Here is a 24,096-nt window from a genome sequence, read left to right on the forward strand (position 1 = left end):
GTTTGGCTAGTTGTGTTTTTGTAGCACACAAATAATCATTATTTTGCCAGGTAGGCACAGCCTACTTTGTAGTTACCTTTTTAATTTATTTCCATCTACTTGAAGAAAGTTAGGCTATCATTAGCATCTCTAATGGCTACACAAAATGGTAGACGTATAAGCCCACACAGGGCTCGACGTTCAGGTAAATTTACCAGTGGCACACCGGGCCAGTGCCAACTGAAAGCTACTGGCCCGAATGGGGGAGAAAATACTGGCCTGGGTCAAGCTCTGACAGGAAAGCGAATGATGCGTACATAATTTCAATAGCAGGAGATGTTCTTTAATTTGCGGGGTGAGCAAGTAGCCTATACAGGGTTCATACAGACATTGGCGAGTCAAATTCAAAGACTTTCCAATAGTTTTTCAAGCACTTAATTGTAATTTAAGGACCTACATTTTATATGTAAAAATAATGCATCAATACTCTAAGAATAGTGCATTTTTTAATAGGCCTACGCAATGGCATTATGCATTGACATTTACATTTTTTTATTCTAAAATGACTAAATAGACAGCATGCTCCCGACACACACACACTAATGAAGTCCTGTCTATGTGGTAGCTAGACAGTCTCGCCATTTTGAGATGTTATTGTAACATGTTTTTAAAGCGAGAAAGCTACCAAAAACCGGGTGTCCTTTGTAATGCACCGCTTTGTATGGAAAACCAAGTTGAAGCCAACATTCAATATTGTTTTGCTCATAATATAACTGCACATGGCTTTTACCGCAACAACATTTTAGCGGCGGGAAACAAACGAAAGCGGCTGCTTATCTCAAACTGATCAGAAATGAAATCGCAGAATCATTTATATTAGAGCAGTAGTACTTCTAAATCGGCTACCATAACTTCAATTACTTTTCAAGGACCAAATAGCCTAGATAAAATGTCAGCTTTTCAAGGTTGGCTATTCCATGATGACTGAATTGCGCGTTCCAAGTATTCAACCAAGACTTTGAACTTTTGAAATACCTGGTTTGCATACCTATTCTTGCCTTAGCATTTACTGGTAGTTATCATAATTTGGAACATCTTTCCTACCCCTACTGGTGATCAGTCTTCGGTAAGCTGCTCCACGCAACAACCAGCTGTTTGAGAGCTGCACGCTTTCTCTGCCTGACAGATTATCTATAGCCCCCATACTCAACTGGGGGTCAATACGGACTGCGGGTCCTGACTACAAAAAATATAATGATAAACTTTTTTGGGGGCGGTGGGGGAACTAGGTCGGGCTTCGACCCCTGGTATCATATCATATATAAACACACAAGACAAAACATTTGTGGAAATGAGCTTTAAAACAGAATAAAAAAAATCTCTGCCCCATTCAATATTTGTAGAAACTTTAAAACTGCAACATTTTCTCCGCCAACGACGGGTGTGAACAGTTTGGGGTCGCATGGGTTGCGAGGTGGGGGTATGTTACTACGCCAATAAATGACAATATACATCTGAACCTTTCCCACCTAGGACATTTTTGTGACCGGACCTTCTGAAATAGTAATTGAGTACCCCTGAGTTATGTGTGCAGTGCGCTTGTGATAAATAATCGACATAAAGAACAGCTTTTCTAATCCATCTTATTATTATAATTATCTGGAGGCGAAGGTCGAGTCATGCATCCTCCGAAACATGACCTGCCAAACCGCGTTTCTTAACACCCGCCTGCTTAACCCAGAAGCTAGCCGCACCAATGTGTCGGAGGAAACACCGTTCACCTGACGACCGAGTTCAGCCTGCAGGCGCCCGGCCCGCCACGAGCGCGATGAGCCTTGTAAAGCCCACCCGGCCAAACCCTCCCCTAACCCGAACGACGTTGGGCCAGTTGTGGGCCGCCCTATGGGACTCCCGATCACGGCCGGTTGTGATACAGCCGGGATCGAACACGGGTCTGTAGTGACGCCTCTAGCACTGCGATGCAGTGCCTTAGACCACTGCGCCACTCGGGAGGCCAATCCATCTGTTTTTTTTCGCACTGCCAAGTACGAATCAAACGGTCGGAAATGCGACTGTTTTGGTCGAAGTATCGAACCCTGGGGTTGCCAACGCGGTAAGTGGAAGGCAACACTTTTTGTTAATCACTTCCATAGACATCACACTGAAATCAATAGAACAGGGGGTAAACATTTGTGGTGTAGGTTTGTTTAAACTAACACTATTCAAAGGCCACACAGAAACTTGGAATAACCTATACATGGTTGGTTAGATAACTTTTTTAGAAGGCTTAGGCCTATATCTATATTTTGGAATGGTGGATGTTGATTTTGTGAGGCAGCCATCACGGAAAAGGAAACAACTTTTTCTGGTAACTTCAATGAATCACGACCCGCCATAGGATGTCAACAGTGACAACGGTTGGCTGCTATTTAAGTAATAGTTTGACTGTCAGATCAGGGTATTGGTGTGTGGCCAACGACTTTAATAGAGAGACTGCCCCGATTTATTGGTGCCATTTGAGAAAGAAAATGATAGCTGCATTCTAAGTCCTGTGACCCCCCCAGTGTGCATGATAAAATCAACAGTACAAAACCAAGATATTGATCTTGTCATCGTGTTGGCTATAAACGTTTATACTAACATCACCCAAATTCAATGTGGTCGAAACGTCAGCTTGTGCAATGTAGTAACACGTACTGTCCAGATTATGGAAAATTGTGTAACATAAGTTAATTAGATATGTCAAAATAATTCAATTTCTTAATTTAAGATCATAGTAAATGAAGCAAATTCACAATTTTTCAATAATCACGTTTCATTAGTTTAACAATTTTTAGAGAAATGTAAACGCTTCAGAAAAATCTTTCTGTGTTTTGTAAATGCAGATCTAAAATGCTTATTGTAATTTCTACTCGACATCGACTTATTTTGTGCTTCAGTTCCACTTCTCCACTCAGATGAGAATTCAGCAGACAGTGCTCTGACTGTGTAGCAACTTTTCTCTGGTAAAATGCAAGATTAACTTCAAGTAAAACATTAGATTAGGAAATGTAGCTGGCTACATTCTTTCTATGATAAACATTAGAAGTATGATGCATCGTTCTTGCAAAAAAGACCTTGCTTTTTCATTGCAAGCTTGTTTACTTTTGTGGCTGCTAGCCAAATAGCGTTACACTTCTGATGAAAATGAAGCTATTTTCTGCAGAATATTTGGCACTAATGTATTTTCTGTGAAGGAAATCTATAGTTGCACGCCCCTGATCACTCTATTGTTGCCTGAGGTAAGTAAATATGGGCAGTTATTCTAACAAAGGCGGCGCGTGGGTTTCAAGTTTGGGGAAGGTAATTTTCACCATGGAAATGCACCTTTATAATAAAGCATTCCATGTATCCTCGCATTTGCTGACTTATTTAATATAGCGTACTATTTCTTATGTTATGATTAGATTGGAAGTCATAATTTAGGCTAATATAACTCAATTACTGTTCGCAAAAAAGACTGTTCAATGCAGCGCGTAGTGGCTTGGAGTAGGCTATATCAGCCTGCATTTCTTCTCCTTTATTTGCAGAGGATAAAAAAATAAAAAAAATAAACACTTCATGCAATTCAACTACACTCTATATGACTGGAGACATTAGCAGAATCTTTTTTAATGCGACAAAGATTACTCTGCTGACACTGAAAAATAGATAAATAAAAACGACACCAGATCCGTACAGTGCATTCGTAAAGTATTCAGACCCTTGACTTTTTCCACATTTTGTTACGTTACAGCCTTATTCTAAAATGGATTAAATCGTTTTTTACTCTCATCAATCTACACACAATAACCCATAATGACAAAGCAAAAACAGGTTTTTATAAATTTTTGCAAATGTATTAAAAATAAACGAATCACATTTACATAAGTATTCAGACCCTTTACTCAGTACTTTGTTGAAGCACCTTTTGGCAGCGATTTACAGCTTCGAGTCTTCTTGGGTATGACGCTACAAGCTTGGCACACCTGTATTTGGGGAGTTTCTCCCATTCTTCTCTGCAGATCCTCTCAAGCTCTGTCAGGTTGGATGGGGAGTGTCACTGCACAGCTATTTTCAGGTCTCTCCAGAGATGTTCGTTCGGGTTCAAGTCCGGACTCTGGCTGGGCCACTCAAGGACATTCAGAGACTTGTCCCAAAGCCACTCCTGTGTGGCCTTGGCTGTGTGCTTAGGGTCATTGTCCTGTTGGAAGGTGAACCTCCAGTCTGAGGTCCTGAGCGCTCTGGAGCAGGTTTTCATCAAGGATATCTCTGTATCCTGACTAGTCTCTCAGTCCCTGCCGCTGAATAATATCCCCTCAGCATGATGCTGCCACCACAATGCTTCACCGTTGGGATTGTGCCAGGTTTCCTCCAGACGTGACGCTTGGCATTCAGGCCAAAGAGTTAAATCTTGGTTTCATCAGACCAGAAAATATTGAGTCCTTTAGGTGCCTTTTAGCGGGCTGTCATGTGCCTTTTTTACTGAGGAGTGGCTGCCGTCTGGCCACTCTACCATAAAGGCCTGATTTGGTGGAGTGCTGCAGAGATTTTTGTCCTTCTGGAAGGTTCTCCCATCTCCACAGAGGAACTCTGGAGCTCTGTCAGAGTGACCATCGGGTTCTTGGTCACCTCCCTGACCAAGGCCCTTCTTCCCCGATTGCTCAGTTTGGCTGGGTGGCCAGCTCTAGGAAGAGTCTTGGTGGTTCAAAACTTCAATTTAAGAATGATGGAGGCCACTGTGTTCTTTGGGACCTTCAATGATGCAAAACTTTTTTTGGTACCCTTCCCCAGATCTGTGCCTGGACACAATCCTGTCTCGGAGCTCTACAGACAATTCCTTCGACTTCATGTTTTGGTTTTTGGTCTGACATGCACTGTCAACTGTGGGACCTTATACAGACAGGTGTGTGTGCCTTTCCAAATCATGTCCAATCAATTACATTTACTACAGGTGGACTCCAATCAAGTTGTAGAAACATCTCAAGGATGATCAATGGAAACAGGATGCACCTGAGCGCAATTTCGAGTCTCATAGCAAAGGGTCTGAATACTTATGTAAATAAGGTATTTCTGTTTTATTTTTAATAAATTTGCAAAAATGTCTAAACCTTGTTTGCGCTTTGTCATTATGGGGTATTGTGTATAGATTGAGGAGAAACATTTATTTTAATCCATTTTAGAATAAGGCTGTAACGTAACAAAATGTGGAAAAAGTCAAGTTGTTTGAATACTTTCCGAATGCACTGTATATTAGGCCTACGAAAAGGGGTGAGACAAATACAATATGACGTCCATCTAACCTGGAGGAGGAAATTATTGTTCAAAAACAAACAAGTGGCACTGACCCAATGATAAAGACAGTGAATATGCACACTTACCGGGGATATGGCCGATGTTCTCTGCTGGTACTTTTCGCTCAATTAAGTTGAGAATTTGTATAACTAAAAGACAGATTGGAGTCTTTTCATTGTCTTCTCTTTACAGCAATATCTATTTGTTTTCCAAACTGTTTTTCCACGGTTGTATTTTTTAATACTGCGATATGCCTGACTGGGTCTCAGATTTTCACTGACAGTTGCAAATAATCTATTTGCCACGCGCTCTGCCCAAATTACGGGCCCTTCCGACCGTAGGTTATGCGATTTTAAAAACAATCCAGAAAAGAAAAAAGTGAATAATCCTCTGTGGCCAAATCATGCTTTCTTGTGTAGTAGCCTATTTTGAATTATTTGTATTTCTTTATAGACAGGAGTAAGCTAATTGGGCTATAATTTTGGCAATTTACTTATGGGAAAGCTTCCCCTAGCCTTATTGACGCACCGCCTATGTATTCTAACATCTTCAAATTGCTCATCGGAATTCGGTAAGAATGATGCATGCCGTTGCATGTTCTCTTACCATGGATTACCATAAACTAAATTAGATTTCTGTCATTCTGAGAACCGTAGGTGGACACCCTAATCAGCTTACTCACTATGGGTACGGTACATTTCTTAAATATCCTGTAAATTAAAATGCTGCCTTTCAAATGTCCGGCACCACATTTTTCTAACGGAAACTCTGTTACAGTGGCATAGTAGGAAAATAATAGATTATGTATACAAAGGAAGATACAGAGGAAGATTTTAATACTCAAATTTGGCAGCTGACCATTGTGGTTGTAAACATCTTCAGGTTAGTACATCTAATGTACGTTGAGGGCATTCCACTTCTAGGGTCAATATAGGCTAGTTAAGTGTGTTATTTTTCTGCTCAATTGCCTTGCTCACTGTTCAACATCAAGCACTTCTAGTCTTGCATTGTGTAGCCCAGTGTTTCCCAACAAAACTCCCAGCTGGCCATTCCACATATTTGTTCAATTCTACCACAGGCACACCTGATTCATACTGACTAGTTGAATCAGGTGTGCTGGTGGTGGAAAAGAACATGTATGGAATGTAGCTCAGTTGGTAGAGCATGGCGCTTGCAACGCCAGGGTTGTGGGTTTGTTTCCCATGAGGGGCCAGTATGAAAAATGTATGCACTCACTAACTGTATACTCTGGATAAGAGCATCTGCTAAATGACTAAAATGTAAAAAATGAATGTCTGGGGGGCCAAATAAGTAATAGTCCCTCCAATGTTGCACTTCTCTGCGCCATCTGGTAACTTTGGTGGTCACCTCAACAGCCACACCTTCTCCTGTCTGGCCTATTTTGGTGAACACAGACACCCACAAGCTATTCAGGGTATAATGTTTATTGCATTAAGTTCTTTCCATTTTTATACATTTTACATTTTAGTCATTTAGCAGACGTTCTTATCCAGAGCGACTTACAGTTAGTGAGTGCATACATGTTTTCATACTTATAGATGACTACTTTATATTATCATGACATGTTTCCAGGGGCGGTGTGTTCAATAGGGCGATATGGGCGACGCACTGCCAAACGGGAAAAGGAAGGGATTTTTTTCCTAATCAATTATATCACGGCAACAGTAGTTATCAGTGTTCTAATCTGATCTGACTGCCACTAAATGTCAAATCAGGCTAAAGTCGTGCTTCAAATGGCCCCGCCCGTTTTTGGGGCGATTTCAGTCATGTTGAAAATCGCCCAGAAGTCTGTCATAGACTCCCATGTAAAATCTATTTTTTTCAAATTTCAAAGCTTTCAATACAATCTCTATGGGTGTCTGTGGGCTTGCACTTACGCGCTTTCGTCATACGTGACGTAACCATGAACGTAACTAAGAAAATAGCGGCTAGCAGCGTCTCTGTTGCGACCTGCAGTGTGGCGTTATCTTATGTTTTTAATTTGTACACTTAGTGGCGTTATTTTATGTTTTTAATTTGTACACTTAGTTTACAAACTGATGACAGAGTCCCGGACAGAGAAGTGGAGCCGGCCGGCTTCACCCTGGTCAGAGCGGACCGCGATCTGACACAGTCACAGGGAAAATCGATCCTGGTAAGAGAGCGACTCTGTACCCCAGACATTGAACTGCTTTCTGTGTCACTGCGACCTTACTATCTGCCCCGTGAGTTCCCCCAATTGTTTGTTACCGTTGTGTACTGTTGATAATCACAAGTTTACTGGAGAACTGAGACCAAGTAGAGACTTTGGACAGGGTGGATATGGTATAATAAAGGCAGTTTATTCAGAGGTAAAGATATCTGGAATCGCGTGCACGGACTCGTTCGTCAAACTCTTAGGGAGCTATCTGAAGAGAGCCCCGAAAACATTGTGTGCAGACATTTTATACAATAAATGATGTAGGTTGAATCTAGTAGTTCTGATCTTCTGATTGGTCCTGATGAGTTGGGCGAGGTCCCCTCCACTGTTGCATTGGCTCTGAGTCGGGTTCTCTGTCTTCAAATGTTCAGCCTAAAGAGAGGGGATTTTTGTGTGTGTGTGTGTGTGTGTTTAACAGTGATGATGTGTGTGTGTGTGTGTGTGTGTTATCAGTGATGATGTGTGTGTGTGTGTGTGTGTCAGAGCAAGAACTCGTGAGTTGGAAGAACTGAGAGACCTATGGCGTGGGTGTTGTCCTTGGCCACCTGCTGACAAGGCTGACAAGATAGGACTCTTTTGTCCATTGTTATAGGATAGGAACAGCATTGATTGAAAACAAACGCCCAACACAAAATGGGTCATGCACAAGATTTTAGTCAGACCAAGCTATAACATTATATATTTACTACGACAGTACATTCAACCAAAAGCTAATATAACAAAGGCATCAGAGATTATTTATAATCTGTCACAGAAACTGGAATCCATCTCCCCAGATCAGTCAATAAATGCTTCTGGTATTGACTTATATGCTGCCCCTGTCTTCATGTTGTTGCTGGACATATCTTTTTTAAAATGTGTGTAGGTCACCTAAATCATCAGAAAAATTGCCCCTCCTGAGAATTTTTTCAGGAGCCGCCACTGCATGTTTCTGGTGTATTACATTGACTCCTGTTGAAACCCCCACCAGTGATGGTGAGAAATTAAAATGTTAGCATTGTTAAGCCATAGGCTTATATCTTGACAAATGGGCTCAGTTATAGAAATGACTATTATGCACTTTGGTACCCCACAATTGAGTTGACTGGGTGGGAGGACTTTCAGGGTTTTGTCTCCGAGATATCTTTAGCTCTGAAATTGAACATCGTCAATTAAACATTCTTCCCACACACATGGGAGAATGTATGTGTGAACATTTTACTAAGGACAACAACACCACCAGTGAGAGAGGGGGGACCAGGCCAGCCAACAACGGTACCCTGGCTGCCAACGTCTGGCTTCCCCTGGCTCTTTCACAAACATCCTTCATTTGCATGAAAAAACCTGCATTCAGAAACACTTTTTCCTTTTCCCCTCTTTCTCTTTTCTTTCTGGTGATACAGGGCATCTATTCAGATCTAGAGAGAAGGATAGAGAGAGCAGGCAGTAGAAAGAACAGCAAAGCGAACATTGAAGAGTAGCTATGATTTAACACTAACAAGAAGCTCATTCAGATGTCTTCATTTCTTAGCTGTTGAATTGAGATGGTTAAGAACTCTCTTCTACAATGGTACTGTGGTGATGTGAATAAAAGATGGAGGAGACAGGGAAGAATCTCAGCTGACTTTCAAGAAGGAAGCATTTAATATACCACACTAAAATTGTGAATCAAAATTAGGAATCACATACAATTGGACGCGACCCACTAATGTCATATTGACTGCTCATGGATTTCACTTGATCTCAATAGGCTACCTAGCCTATTATTGAAAATGTTTGTCTGGGAGCATTTACACGCCCAGTTCTAGACAATTACTCAAAGCCCTTTTTTATTTAGTAAATCAATAATTTTGCATCTCAACATTGTAGAACATCTGTCTATCAGTCTATAACAATATCAGCCTATAAACACAACACCGACATAGCTAATGTCCTTTGGTGTAGTAGACTACTAGTACTATTTTCTGCTTGGTTGTAATATGAGCTCCTCCTGACACGAACAGACTCCTGAATCCAGTTCCTGCTGTGAAGGCTGGGACGTCCACTGTTTTCTCTGTGCTCCTCCACTCACATGATGGGGATCTATTGAGTGGAGCATGGGGCTGCTATTGTTATGGAATTACATCTCATAGTGTAATGGGTTTGACTTCCAGGCTAGCGGCATCCTTCCAGGCAGTCAGTCAGTCGAGGCATTTACTCTCACTCCCATACCCAAAGATTTAGGGTATGTGAAATTTTTATTGGATATATATTTATCTACTCAGTTGTCAATTGTTCACATTTAGAAACGTGTTATGGTATAAATTCTGGTATATTTTGAATAAAGGCCTACTGAACCCCATTGTCTTACATCAGATAGCGTGATGATTCCGCCAGCACTGTCTGTTGAGGGACGAGCGTCGCATGGGCGTGACGCCACCTGTCGGAAGACCATGACTGAACCCATTAGTGATTACGGAGGACTCCCCTAGAGTAGAATTGACCCTTCAAATGAAAATTGTTTTATCTATAATTGACCCAACCTCAGACAACATTTTTCCCGGGAGAAAATCCCCCCACAATGATCTCAAACTGTGGTTTTAATACACAATAAAAATGTAACAGACTACCCCTTGCTAAACAGGAGACTCTCGGGTATGTTGTGGTGGACTGTCATAACAATTGCTTCATGGCTAAATTGCGTTTTTAGTGTGGCTAGCCACTGGATGGCTCTGAATGCACTGTCAGCGTGCAGTCAAAGCTACTAACTGGTTTTGGAGCTAATGAAGTCTTGTTCACGCTGGCAGTTAGAAGTGACTCAAATCATTTTTAAAAAATTGCATATCCAATTAGAATCTGATATTTTTCCTGCAGTCTGAACAGCCAAAAAGCACATCGACTCTGATATTTCAAGCCACATTTTTAAAAATCGGATACAAATCTGATTCCTAGCATTGTGACTTGTCTGAACTGTCAAATCTGATTTATTTGCTCAAGTGGTTTTTAGATTTATTTGGCATATCTTGTTGCTTGCTAGCTACTCTGACAGTTTGACAAAAACATGTGGTAGCTAACTACCTTGTTAAGTTACAAACAAATGAGTGAATGTGCTAGCAGGCTAAGCGGCTACCTATCTAGCTAGTTGACTGCTGTGGCTAGCCAAAAATGACAATTTTTTAAGTTGGAACATCTTCTCCTTTGAGGCTTTAATAAAAGTGTTCTTACACTATGATTTCAAACATTCAAAGCAATGGGAGACTTCCATGGCAAGCATTGCCAGTCACCTTAGCTTACTACACAACTTCTGAGTGCGAGGAAGCACGAGCACCACCAGCAATCAACCTTTTCTTGGCCAGGGACCCCCTCCCAGGAAAACCTGCGACCCAAGAACCCCCCCATCATACGTTAGCCAATTGTTTCTTTCACGTCTTCATCAGGTGAATAATGGCAAGGAAAAGTAATCAACATTTTAAAATGAATGGATTTGGTAGATAGTTTTCCATTATTTTGACCTCTCCACATTATAAATAGCCTATTAGCTAGAAAGGTAACTCCAAACTAGTGTTGTCAAGATACCATAATTTTGACTCCGATGCCAGGTTTAGTATCATGATACTCAATACCATCACTACTTGCTACCAAAATACCACGTCAAAAAAAGGCGTATTAGTCAAAGGTACAGAATGGCACTTGATGCAGACAGATCTTTTGAGTTCAGTGTCATTACATTTGAAATGTTTGATTTGAGTGTATGCATTAATGAATCAATCATACAATCAGTTTGACTTTGCTAAAAAAATATCTAACTACATAACAATAGTAATAATTTGTTTTAATGGTAAATCTCTATTGATTAAACTGGGTAAATCAAGATGTAGCCTAGGCCTATTTCCAATACAAGTGAATGCATATTCAATAGGAGTGTGTGCATGAATTGAGTTATTGAGCTTGTTTTGGCTGATTTTCATTGTACTGTTCAACAACATTTGCATAGAAGAAGCAATCTCTTATTTTATTGAAGTACACACTGTCTCTTTTATGACCCATAACGTCATTCACAGTCAGTTTGCGGCTCGAGCAACGATGATCTTGACTGGGAGAGACGTGAGGCGGGGGGAGATGAAGTGAATGAATAACGTTTTTGGTGACATTCAGCTTTTGTAATCAGCAATATTTTGCATGATGGTTTGCATATCACAAACAAGGTACTAGGGTAGTGAATTTATGTTGGCTTCAACTATAAGCTACCAAGGAAAGTTAGCCTACAAAGCTGGAAGCTACCAGTATTTTCTTGCATTATAACGTTTTCTAGCCTGTACTGGACATTGTTTTGGGAACAGTAATTAAGTTTCAACATTTGCCGTGTTGCATTATTCAAGTGTGTTAACTTCTGTGCAGCATAAGTGGTGATGTCACCCAGATTCCCAGTGAGTTCAGTGGTTCCTCATGGTAGGCTAGAGCTAGCACTGAGTAAGTGGAGCAGGCACAGTGTTCTCGCGCTATAAGGAGACATCAGCTGCGCTCATAGACAGACTTGATCCTTACGTGAGACACGTTTGACAGAAGTACAGAAAGTGAAAAGAATTCTAGTATCGAACAGTTTTTCATGTTCTAGCATTGAAACAGTACCGAAGTTTCGGTATACCGTGCAACACTACTCCAAACACATTTTCGCTAAGAGCAGCTGTTTAGCTGATAAACAAAGGTTCGCAATGCTTTGGCAAACATGTATGTCCAAGTAAAAATAACCTGCCAGCCACACTTGCAGCACTGGTAGCCTACTTGCGGGTACTTTTGCAAATCCTATGTAAGATACTCCAGTGAGTGTAATTTGCTTAATATTAGGAGTTAAGAAAAAACATTGAAATAAAAAATTAAAACATCTGCAGACCTCGGGTTTAATACCCCTGGCCTACGCCACTGCGCACACACACCCGCCATTACCATGACAACTAGCGTAGCCATGTCAGCAAAAGACAACAGTCTGAACACCCATCAGATTTGGTCACTTATAACTTGCTTTTCGGACAGTCAGTATTCCAAAAACCAAACTGATTTGAGCATTAAGGCAGTGTGAACAAATCTCTAGTGCTCTCAAATCGTATCCTGATGTCAACAGCAGATGAATTATATTCATAAGCTAACTTAGCTAGCTAACACACATTTGGAGAAAACTAGTTTATATTAGCTAGATAGCATTAGCATCGGTTTTAATGGTGGCCAGTTTAGCTAGCTAACCCAGCTAGCAAACAATGGAACAAAAGTATAATTTCAGATTAGCAAAGTAATCCAACAGCAAGTACCCCTGGTGTACTGATTAAAATATTTAGCCATATGTTTTTTTTTGTTGATAACCTCAGTTTTTGCCACTGGTGTAATTAGCTTCCTTGCATTTGAAACGTGAGCTTGTCCAAGGCTGGTCAGACTCGTGCCTGGTTAGTAACAGTTGCTATCCAACGGAGCGTTGCGATTGGTTGCCCAAATTTCAGGGGTTGGGTTTAGCGAAGGGTCAATTGTGGGTTCTTTTCAGTTTCTTTTGGGTCTTTGGCTATTCTATACGTTTCTCCTTTTGTGATTCAACGTTGCCGATTTGGATTTTTTTTTTTGGGGGGGAACACTAGGCTAATTTGTTTAAACAGGATTGTTTTCATGTTCATGATGAGATCCTTTCTGTCTCTAAATTAACAGGATCATGTCTAAGCTAATAGTCCATCTCCTATTAGCTTAGGGAGGGTTAACCCAATTGTGCAGGTTGTTAAATCATTGTTTGATTTTGGTCCTGTGTGTGTGTTTGCCCCATATTTGTGTTTGTCATTATTGATTCTCTGAGGGTTGGTTTTGTGCTACTGTCAGTGTGCATTGGTTCCCCCTGCTCCCCTCCTAACCTCCGCCCTGGTCAGTGGTGTGACCTTCAGGGCTCTCTGACCTGCCATTCCAACCCCCCTCATCACACCCAGTCAACCTGCTCCCTCCCTGGTCTCCTGTCCGGTGCCTGGGGCTACCACCAGCACCACTCACAAAAAGAGCCCTAATTGAGTCGGCCGGGAGAAGCAGCTGTGCCATAGAGCTGGAAGGCAGCCAGACAGCATCGGTCACTGCGGAACCAACCACGGAAACAGCAGAACAGGGCTGTCCCTGGTCTCGCTGCCAGGTGATTGGCTGTACCTGGTGATCATGTGACCAGGTGCTGGCTGGATGTGCTTTCAACATCTGACACAGTTGAGAGGGAGATGGGATGGAGACTGTCACTGCTACCGAAATGGGGTAAGGTTTTCCTTTCTTTTTTTTTTAAAGACCCCCCTCTTCCTTTCTATGATGGACAAAAAATGGAGAAACGTTTTTTTTTATTCTGTCTGTTAATGGGGATTAGGGGCAGGCAGGGAGCTCCTAGGGGGAATAATGGTGTGTTTGTGTGAATAGCGAGGCATAGCCACTAAGCCTTTTGTTTTGATGGTTGGTTGGTGGGAGCGTGAGAGGCAGAGAGTGAGGGAGGCAGGGAGAGAGAGGAGGAGAAGGACAGGGAGGGTGTGGGGGATGTGCATTCATTGCATCGATCTTCTCTACTCTCACTTTATCATCACTGCAAGGGCTGTGTAAAAAAGGGCTGCATTGTGCTTGAGGAGGAAAGAAAAAAAGGATTGGGAAAATGCCATGAAGCAGTGAAGGAGAACCTGCTCATGGCCAAATGCCCAAAATGTCAGTGCTGCTGGTGTGTGTGGTGTACTAAGATGGTGGAGGAGAAGAGAGTGGGCTGGTCCTTAGGATTCTGCTGGTTAGCCTAGCTACTGGTTATGCTCAAACAAAGCAGACTTGTCATTGTGGGTGTGTGATGCTGTCTTTCTCTGGATGCTGTAGGGTTGCTATGGGGTTAGTCTGTCGGTGGTTGTGTTGTCTTAGTCTGTGTTGACATCGCCATTCGTTAATCCCTGGTTGTATTGTGCAGTGTAGCGCCGGGTTAGTTGGGCTAAGTGTAGGCTAACGCCACTAAGTGGCTGCCTACTGTTTCTTTGTGGTGTCAAGGGAAGGGTATTTGACGCTCTGCAGCTGACTGCAGGATTTTTCTGGTCTAGCTATCTGCTGAGGGGGTATCCATCCATACAGTGTCCCACACACACATCCTCACCCACATACACACACCCTCACCCACACACACACCCTCACCCACATGCGCACATGCAGAAAACCTTATCCATCCAGTGCAGTGCTACATTCACTGCCAGTGTCAGGCGAAAGGGAAATGTGAGCTCCTGCCTGGTTGTTTTATCGTGTCAAGATGGAATCCTCATTTGGAGAGAGGAAGACATTTACACGGTGGGTAGGATGCAGAGGCTCTGAATTGTTAACCATTATTGATGGACTGACACAATGATGATCTTTCTTTTTCATTATTCATTATAATGCACCAGCAAGCATCAACCGGTAAAATTGATGATTTTAGAATTTGCTCAATTTAAGCAGTGGATGCATTTTGAGAACATTGATGCAATATTCATGAGGTAGAAAGAGGCAGTCCTCTTCTTCCTCAGCCGCCTCTCTGTTTGTTCTTTCATTCGTTCTTTCTCCCCTTTTGCTTCTCCTCGCTCACACCCCCCTTAAACCCTTTGTAGGCTAAATTTGACAGGTTTATATGGTAGTGCTATTAGCGGTTTGCTTTGTTCAATGTTGTTGCTTTGTTTTCTCTATCTAGAGATATTACTGGTTTTTAGTGGGCTGAATTCTGTGGGGGTATAGATAAGTATGCAGAGGGAGTGGACATGGTAAGATTATATATATATATATATATATATATATATATATATATATATATATATATATATATATATATATATATATATATATATATATTTTTTTTTTTTACCTACATGCTTTGTGTGTATTGTGCAGATTGGCATTAGTCTACATTGTATTTGTCGGTTAGATTAGTCGTAAAAAAAGATTAGCAGTGTTTTCATCCATGGCCTAGCCTAGAGTTTAATGCACACTATTTTCACCTAGAAGGGAGATCAATGTAGCCTACTAGCCTAATTCAAATATCAGTGCATTAGCCTAATATCTGGAGGAAATGAATTACTTAATCTTGAGGCTATTACACTGTACATTATGGGGCTGTACAGGAGAAGTAGACTAATATGGAAGTAGTGCGATGATGGAGATGCAGATGGGCCTAATTTGATAATTTGATTAGGAACTGATGTGGATGTTGACGTAATTGCTAATGCAATTATGGACCTGGGAAAAGGAAAGGGTGATACCTAGCTAGTCAGTTGCACAACTGAATGCATTCAACTGAAATCTATCTTCCACATAGAGGCTTGTGTAATTTCTATTACAATTTGTGTAATTATCTGTCAGGAAGGTAGGCTATCTATAACACCATCAGCCATATTCACTATAATACAATAGTTTTAATGTTGATACGACACTGGGGTGCAGTGAAACAATCATCCCAGCATTGCAACCTCATCATCCCAGCACCCTTCAGAGTCAGCAGTATACTGGCTGTTAAATTATGGCGATGATAAGTGCTCTCTCTATTTTATGGCGAAGGCTGGAATTGAATCTCCAAAATGGCCGCCAATTGAACTACCTCAGTCTGCATCTGCAAACAGGGGCATGTCTTTTGGCTCACCTGCAGTTCTCCCCTGTATTGTAAATGCATGAAGTGGCAGTGTATCAATAAAAATAAATGGCCCTCCCCCGATCCAGTTTTGGTGATGGTGTAGATTTACACGTTGTTTTGGTTACCCCTGCGCATCAGCCAGTGCATTGACAGAATTCACAGGATGGTTCAGGAATGTTGAATATTAGGCTTAGGTGGTTCTGGAATGCTCCTGAGTGTTCTTCTCTGCTCATCCTGTGTATAGGATCCATCCTAGTGAGGGCAATATTGACATTTTGGGACAGACTCACTGCCCAATCAACCCAGTCTAATTGACTCATTGAATTCAGTTGGATCAGCATTGGAATTGCTTGTCTAGAACTTTGGCAAACAAATACTTTTAGCCTAGGCAACCAGAACAATGTTGCAACCAATGCCATGGTTCAGAATTACTAATAGGGCACTGTGAAGTTGATTTGATTAGTCAATGTCGACCAGTGGATAATATAGGCCACTGTGTGGGCTAGTTAGTTAGGTCTATGCTATATGCTCACAGATAAAGCCTTCTGCCACACAGAACTGGCAAAGGTAGAGATCCCAAAGGCCTACATGCCAAGGCCATTGCTGATATTTAACATGTCACTAATAATTTAGTAACAGAGTGATACATTTTTCCACCGCAGTGATCTAGTTACTACTCGCCCGCTTGCTGCTTCCCTCCACCCTCTCCATAATGGATGATCTAAAAATACAAACTTTTCCTCAGCAAGACGCGTGAGCCCCCCTCTGTCGTGTAGAGTTGTCTTCACATGGCAGTATGGGGCTGTTTGGTGCGTGAGTAATGGTGTTCCCTTGGCTGCCCGACCCATCTTCTGTCTTCTAGAACTCCTCTTCTCAGCTGATATCCGCAAGAGCGAGGTTAACACATTAATAAGCCTGCCTTAAACGTGGCCTAGTTGGAATGCACTGTATGGTATGTGGTCCTTAGTCAGATACATCAAGTGTATAGCCCACATATTGGCCCTAAATTGCAGAGATTTTGACGTCAGTGGACATGGCCTATGTCGTATGGAATATCAATATCGTGTTGTAGACTGTGCTTAATCTGTTTATCGTTATATTATATATGTTTTCTATTTGATTAGGTAGTACTGCTTATGGCCATGTACATTGAGAATGGAGTGGATGGCATGTCCGTGGTAGTTGGCAATGAACCACTTGACAGGTGGGATGGCACCATTCTGCTCTGGCTGCTGCTGCTCTTCCCATCAGTGTCTGCCTGTGGATTGGGCTTCCTTTGCAGTGAAGATTATCAGTTGAAATAATTTGACCTTTTATCTTCTTTCGTTATATCCTCTTTCTATTCGTGTGTCTAAGCAATATTGTTTTAGAATACATTTAGCTAAAAGTTAGCCTAATAACAAACCTACTACTGTACAATTTAAGGTGAAAGCCAGAATTATCATAATTATGTTCACTTCCATCAAGTTTCATTTGTTCAAAATACAAAAAATACAAAATCCTAGAAGAAAAAACCGACACTGCTTGCAAAATCTGCCCGGGCGTGAATTATTCATAAGCCTAGTGTGTTAAAACCGGTGTGTGCGTGTGTGAAAATTGCTCTTATCCCAAAGCTATATAAATAATTTATGGTTCTGATTCTCTAGATCTGACCCTACTTTCTCAGAAATTTTTAATTGAATCTTGCGTAATGACTTTTAATTTAATACGATCCACTGCTCTCTTACTCTGAGCCTTCTATGACCCACGTGCTTGGGCCCTCAAGCAACTGGCCCTGTCAAGGCTAGCCTAAGTCCTGCCTGTGTAGCAGAAAAAGTTTTAAATTATCATCTAGGCTAACCATTGCTGAACATGTATTTTCCATGGAGCCATCAATGTAATGGTGATAGTGAATGTATCAAGGATTTAATAACCTATTTTCTCTTATGAGTTGGATATTAATTGACTTTACATGTCATGATCACTTACTCACCACTGACTGTAATGTAATTTTACCCATCAATCAAAATGTAGGCCTAATGGATTAATGACGATTAGGCAACGTCTGTTTTATGGGCAATTTTCCAGTGATAGGCGGAGCTGAAAAAACCTTAACGGTCGTAATGTGTCCTCTTAGGTCAAGAGGTAGTCCAAGATGGCTGCAGCGTCTTATGATCAGCTGCTGAAGCAAGTGGAGGTACTGAAGATGGAGAACTCCAACCTTCGACAAGAGCTTGAGGACAACTCGAACCACTTGACCAAACTGGAGACTGAAGCCTCCAATATGAAGGTAAAAGGCAGAAAACAGATTTTCTATTATTTACTAAGAAACCAGGTTTGTTCATTATGGCACAGTGTAGCAAACAGGCTTTTCTTATTGGATAAGTACAGATGGTAGGCTCTCTCCCCGTTCCACTCCTTTTCTAAGCTTTCCCTTCCGTTTCATGCCTACTGAACACAACCCAGCTTTTCCTAGTACCTAGGGCCCTAAAAAATATGCGTTGCGGAGAATGCAGACGGAATCACGGAATCCAGACATTAAAACGGAATTCAACACTATTCAAAAATGTATTGAACTTAGTAGGAAATCAACTAAATCTATTGAATTTATTCGAAAATGCATTAATTTGCGCAAGTGAATCATAAGACATGAAGGAACAAAATCCATCAATGATTCAAATTGTCTTGCAACTTTCTGAAACGGCATAGGAATGCCCGTCTGTGTGTGTGGCGCGACGTATGCCTACACTTTGTGTAGCTGTTAGCGATGATGCTAATGATAACCTTCTTCTGGTAGAGATGGAAAGGCTTTCCCTATCTGGCAGAATGATATGATTATTTGCATCAATCCAGTGGCCATTTTTTTTGCAAACTCTGCAATCACATGAGTGCAGCAGCAATACCGGGCTCTTCCTGGTGCTCACTTGCATTAAAGGCTAACTTCACCCAAAAATTGACATTTCAAAAAAAAAAATCCCAGACCTCAATTTTTCTCCTGATGTGGTTTAAACATTGATCAAATCAAATCAAATCAAATCAAATTTTATTGGTCACATGCGCCGAATACAACAGGTGCAGACATTACAGTGAAATGCTTACTTACAGCCCTTAACCAACAGTGCATTTATTGATGCACTGTTGGTTCATTTATTGATGTGGACTTAACATCTAATGTAATCGTTTTTCTATAAATAAATTAAAAAGTGTGTTTTGAGAGTGAAAACATGGGGAAACTGATATCTGGAAAAAGAAAACAGAATTAGGAAAAAAGCTTTTAGGGCCCTACGTACCCCAATGCTTGAATTGTGCCCTTTTGTTTTGGCACGTCCTGAAAACCGTAAAACGCTAAAGCAGCAACCTTTTAGAGTCCATTGTGCTCATGTTTGATCTGGTGTCTGTTATGGTGTTAGTCAATGGCATGGCTCTATGTTTTTTTATGTTTTATCCCTTAGGAGCTTTTGGGGATTTTATTTGCCTTACATGTCATTTTGAGGGTAGAGAGGGTTGAATTTGACATGCATCTGCCAACCAATCGAAAACCAGATGTCACAGACATAACCAATCAGCCTATAGCTAGCTATCTTGATTTTTATGTATTCTATAAATATGCTTTGCTGTACAATTTAAAGGTAAAATACACTGCATTTCAAACAGTCAGCAATAATCTAATGAATTCAGGGCTTGTGAAATTATACTTAGGCTAAGTATAAGCCTTCCACAACCATAAAACCCACTAATAATTACATTATTTTATCAAAATAGTTTAATCTGCTTTTTTGCACTAATCACTGATCTGGCTTTCAAATCTATGAAAATGCCCTTTTGTTTACAAATTTAGCCACAACCATGCATAATGCACATTCACTAATAATGACTAACTTCTTATAGCATGCATTATAGAAAATGAACACAGGTCTCATGAACAATCTCAAGCACAAGCCCACGTGCTAGTGAGTAGCCAGCTGATCTTTATATTTAAAGTCTAGCCAACTTGGATCTATTTGCTAGCTAACAAGGTTGAACAGTTTAATTGTAATAAACACACCCTTCTGTCCATCTCCAACTGTTTGAACAGTATGCTAGCCAGTCCACTTTGTTCAGATGTTGAAATCAAGTGGCCTACCTTATTCTCAGAATGAGAACGAGTTGCCAATTCCTTATATAATAGTTGTTTTATGCTCATTGCACATTTGTAAAACAGACAAGACAGCTAGTCTGTGGCTAAAATGCTGCTAGCGGTACGTGCTACTGCAATACCAAGCGCAACAGAAACTGAGCATTCATTTTCCAGAATCAATGTTCATTGATGCTCCCCTTTTAGTAGGGTCTGCTCTTCGTGCAATTTGAGGAGTTGAAACATAAAAGGTTGTTGTTTAGAAAAGGTTAACCTCTCCTCTATTACAGTAAAATGTCTCAATGTGTTTGTCCATATGATGGATTCTGTTGGACCAAACAGCAAATAGCGAGTTGAAACCGCTTGTTGTGAGAAAGGAAGATGTGATCTTTAATCTTTGTTCTTGTGGCAAGGTGAGGGGCTTGGTGTCTGTGTGGGCGTGGGAAGTTGCACAGAAGGAGCGAAGGAGACGAGACCAAAAAGACATGAGAACAAGCGGACATAAAAGCTCAAAAACAAAAATACAAAAAAACTTTATTATTGCGATACAGGCATTTGGAATATTGTGCAAAAACATACATTCAAATGAATTGAATTAATTCTATGTATTGCCCAACCCTACTTACTAGCTGTCAAATCTTTGTTTTCTCCGCCCTTGTTTAATCAATTCCTCTGAAAGCTCATTGGAGGTCCAAGGGAGGGACCGTTGATCCTCTCCTCCAATGCACTTTGAGAGGTTTTGAGGAAAGATTTGGTTATTAACACTTTCAGACACAGCCTAAGTCTGTGTTCATGAGAGGAGCTGTCATCCTGGGCTGGGCTGCTGAATGTCTCACACACTCACACAGACAGAGGGGTTGGATGTGCCAGCCTGCTTGGTTACGTAATTGGATGATGTGACCTGGCAGGCTGAGGATACAGGAGGTGATTTAACTCCCAGGGCTTTTCTCTTCTCACAGGAACATTTTGGTTCTCAACAGTCTTTGTCAATGTCTTCTACCCCACAATGCACCCCTGGGTAGTCAGGGGTGCCACCTCACATTAGTGAGCGCTACTCTCTTACGTGTGGCAGTGAATGTAGTTGGGAAACACACTCCAATATACTTCTCGTCTCCTGATCATGAATTTGTAAGAAAGAGGGGCAGTGAAATGAAAACAAGAGAAGGAAAGTGGATGTGATGATGGTTTAGTTGCTGAAATTGTACCAAGGGCCATTTTGTTTCTCAGGTTAAAAACTCAAAGCTTTACTGACCCTGTTTTTCCACACAAGAATATTGAGCCTATTATAGGGCAGCTACATGATAAGAATGGGGGATATACTCCCCCTGTTCATGTGTGTGGCCTGTAACGCTTATCTCAATGTTCTATATAAAGACACAATACTGTGTATAGGCCTGCTAGTTTACAGACATTTAGTCTGGGCATTATGTAAATGTTGTCTAATGTAACAGTAACCCAAAATGACCGCACATTCACTGCCGCCATATTTTCTTGGATGCAAACAGCCGGCAGTAGAAGATTAGTCCATGCATTATTCATCCTAGCCAATTTACACGCTAGTAGCCTGGGAGCCAATATAATGAATCTAGCCACCCAGTCCCTTTAGCAGGGAGGAGAGGGAGCTTATGAGGATCTAAACCGTCTTTATCTTCCGACTTCCCCCACCCATTTTATTTTCTTAGGCTGCGTCCCAAATGGCACCCTATATGGTGCGCTACTATGGTCCCTGTCAAAAGTAGTGCACTACAGTGCCTTCTGAAAAGTATTTACACCCCTTGACTTTTCCACATTATGTTGTGTTTCAGCCTGAATTTAAAATTGATTCAATTGAGACTTTGTGTCACTGTCCCACACACAATACCCCATAATGTCAAAGTGCAATTAGCTATGTTTTTACACATTTTTACAATTAATTAAAAGTGAAATGATTAAATGTCTTGAGTCTAAGTGTTCAACCCTTTTATTATGGCAAGCCTAAATGTGCTCAAGTCCCATAATAAGTTGCATGGACTCACTCTGTGTGGGAATAATAGTGTTTAACATGATTTTTGAATGACCACCTCATCTCTGTACCCCACACATACAATTATCTGTAAGGTCCCTCAGTCGAGTAGTGAATTTCAAACCCGATTCAACCACAAAGACCAGGGACGTTTTCCAATGCCTTACAAAGAAGGGCACCTATTGGTAGATGGGTACAAATAAAATAAAAAAGCAGACATTGAAAATCCCTTTGAGCATGGTGAAGTTATTAATTACACTTTGAATGGTGTATCAATACACCCAGTCACTTCAAAGATAGATACAGGTGTACTTTCTAACTCCGTTACCGGAGAGGAAGGAAACGGCTCAGGGATTTCACTATGAGGCCAATGGTGACTTTAAAACAGTTGCAGAGTTTAATGGCTGTGACAGGAGAAAATTGAAGATGGATCACTCCACAATACTAACCTCTAATGAGAGTGAAAAGAAGGAAGCCTTTACAGAATAAAAAATATTCCAAAACATGCATCCCTTATGCAGTAAGGCACTAAAGTAAAACTGCAAAAAATTTAGCAAAGAAATTAACTTTGTCTGAATACAAAGTGCTATGTTTGGGGCAAATCTAACAACGCATTACTGAGTACCACTCATATTTTCAAGCATGGTAGTGGCCGCATCATGTTGTTTTGGTATTTTATTAGGATCCCCATTTAGCTGTTGCAAAAGCAGTAGCTACTCTTCCTGGGGTCCACACAAAACATGAAATAATACAGAACATTAATAGACAACAGCTCAAGTACAGAACTACATACAGTTTCTATTTATTTTTTTGTTGCAAAAGGCACACATAGCCTACATATCAATACATATACACAAACTATCTAGGTCGAATAGGGGAGAGGCATTGTGCCATGAGGTGTTGCTTTATCTGTTTTTTGAAGCCAGGTTTGCTGTTCACATGAGCAATATAAGATGGAACTGAGTTCCATGCAATAATGGCTCTATGTAATACTGTACGCTTTCTTGAATTTGTTCTGGATTTAGGGACTTTGAAAAGACCCCTGGTGGCATGTTATGGGTATGCTTGTAATCGGCAAGGACTATGGAGTTTTTTTAGGATAAAAAAAACAAAACAGAATAGAGCTAAGCATAGGCAAAATCCTAGAGGAAAACCTGGTTGTCTGCTTTCCAACAGACACTGGGAGACTAATTCACCTTTCAGCAGGACAATACCCTAAAACACAAGGCCAAATATACACTGGATTTGCTTACCAAGATGACGTTGAATGTTCCTGAGTGGCCTAGTTACAGTTTTGACTTAAATCGGCTTGAAAATCTATGGCAAGACTTGAAAATGGCTGTCTAGCAATGATCAACAACCAATTTGACAGTTTGAATAATTTCTTTAAGAATGTGCTAATATTTTACAAGCCAGGTGTGCAAAGCTCTTAGACTTGTCCAGAAAGACTCACAGCTGTAATCGCTGCCAAAGGTGGTTCTAACACACTTGTGTCAATTCGATTTCTGTATTTCATTTTCAATACATTTGGCAACAATTCTAAAAACATGCTTACACTTTGTCATTATGGGGCGTTGTGTGTAGATTGGTCCCCCAATTATTATTTTTTAAATTCCTTTTCAATTCATGCTGTAATACAACAAAATGTGGAATAAGTCCAGGGGTATTAATTATTTATTTCTGAAGGCATAGGGTGCCATTTGGGACGTAGACTCAATGTGAATGAAAGAGAATTTGGCTGTGCAGACAGATACCAACTAGCCAGCTAACCAGCCAGCCCCTCCATCTCTTTCTTACCCCAGAGGCAGGCAGCGCTCCCTGGGTTGGCTTCAGTATGTCAGTGCCTCCCTGGAGGATGGATGGTGCTATACCATGCATGCTAATGAGGAGATGGCTGGCTAGGGGGGCTCCCTACTCCCTAGCCCATGAAG

At 41.1% G+C, this 24,096-nt stretch overlaps 1 protein-coding gene across 1 annotated transcript in view; it reads left to right on the top strand.

Annotated features, from left to right (window-relative positions):
- Window positions 1-24,096, top strand: part of LOC311128689 (adenomatous polyposis coli protein-like) — a 68,331-nt gene that overhangs the window by 9,344 nt on the left and 34,891 nt on the right. Inside the window, exon 2 of the mRNA XM_084160921.1 lies at window positions 18,187-18,339. Coding sequence (XP_084017047.1) covers window positions 18,205-18,339 — 135 coding nt within the window. The 5' untranslated portion in view covers window positions 18,187-18,204. The remainder of the gene's footprint in view (window positions 1-18,186; window positions 18,340-24,096) is intronic.

This window comes from Coregonus lavaretus (genome assembly GCF_964263955.1).
Source record: "Coregonus lavaretus genome assembly, chromosome: 4".
NCBI classification, from domain to species: Eukaryota; Metazoa; Chordata; class Actinopteri; order Salmoniformes; family Salmonidae; genus Coregonus; species Coregonus lavaretus.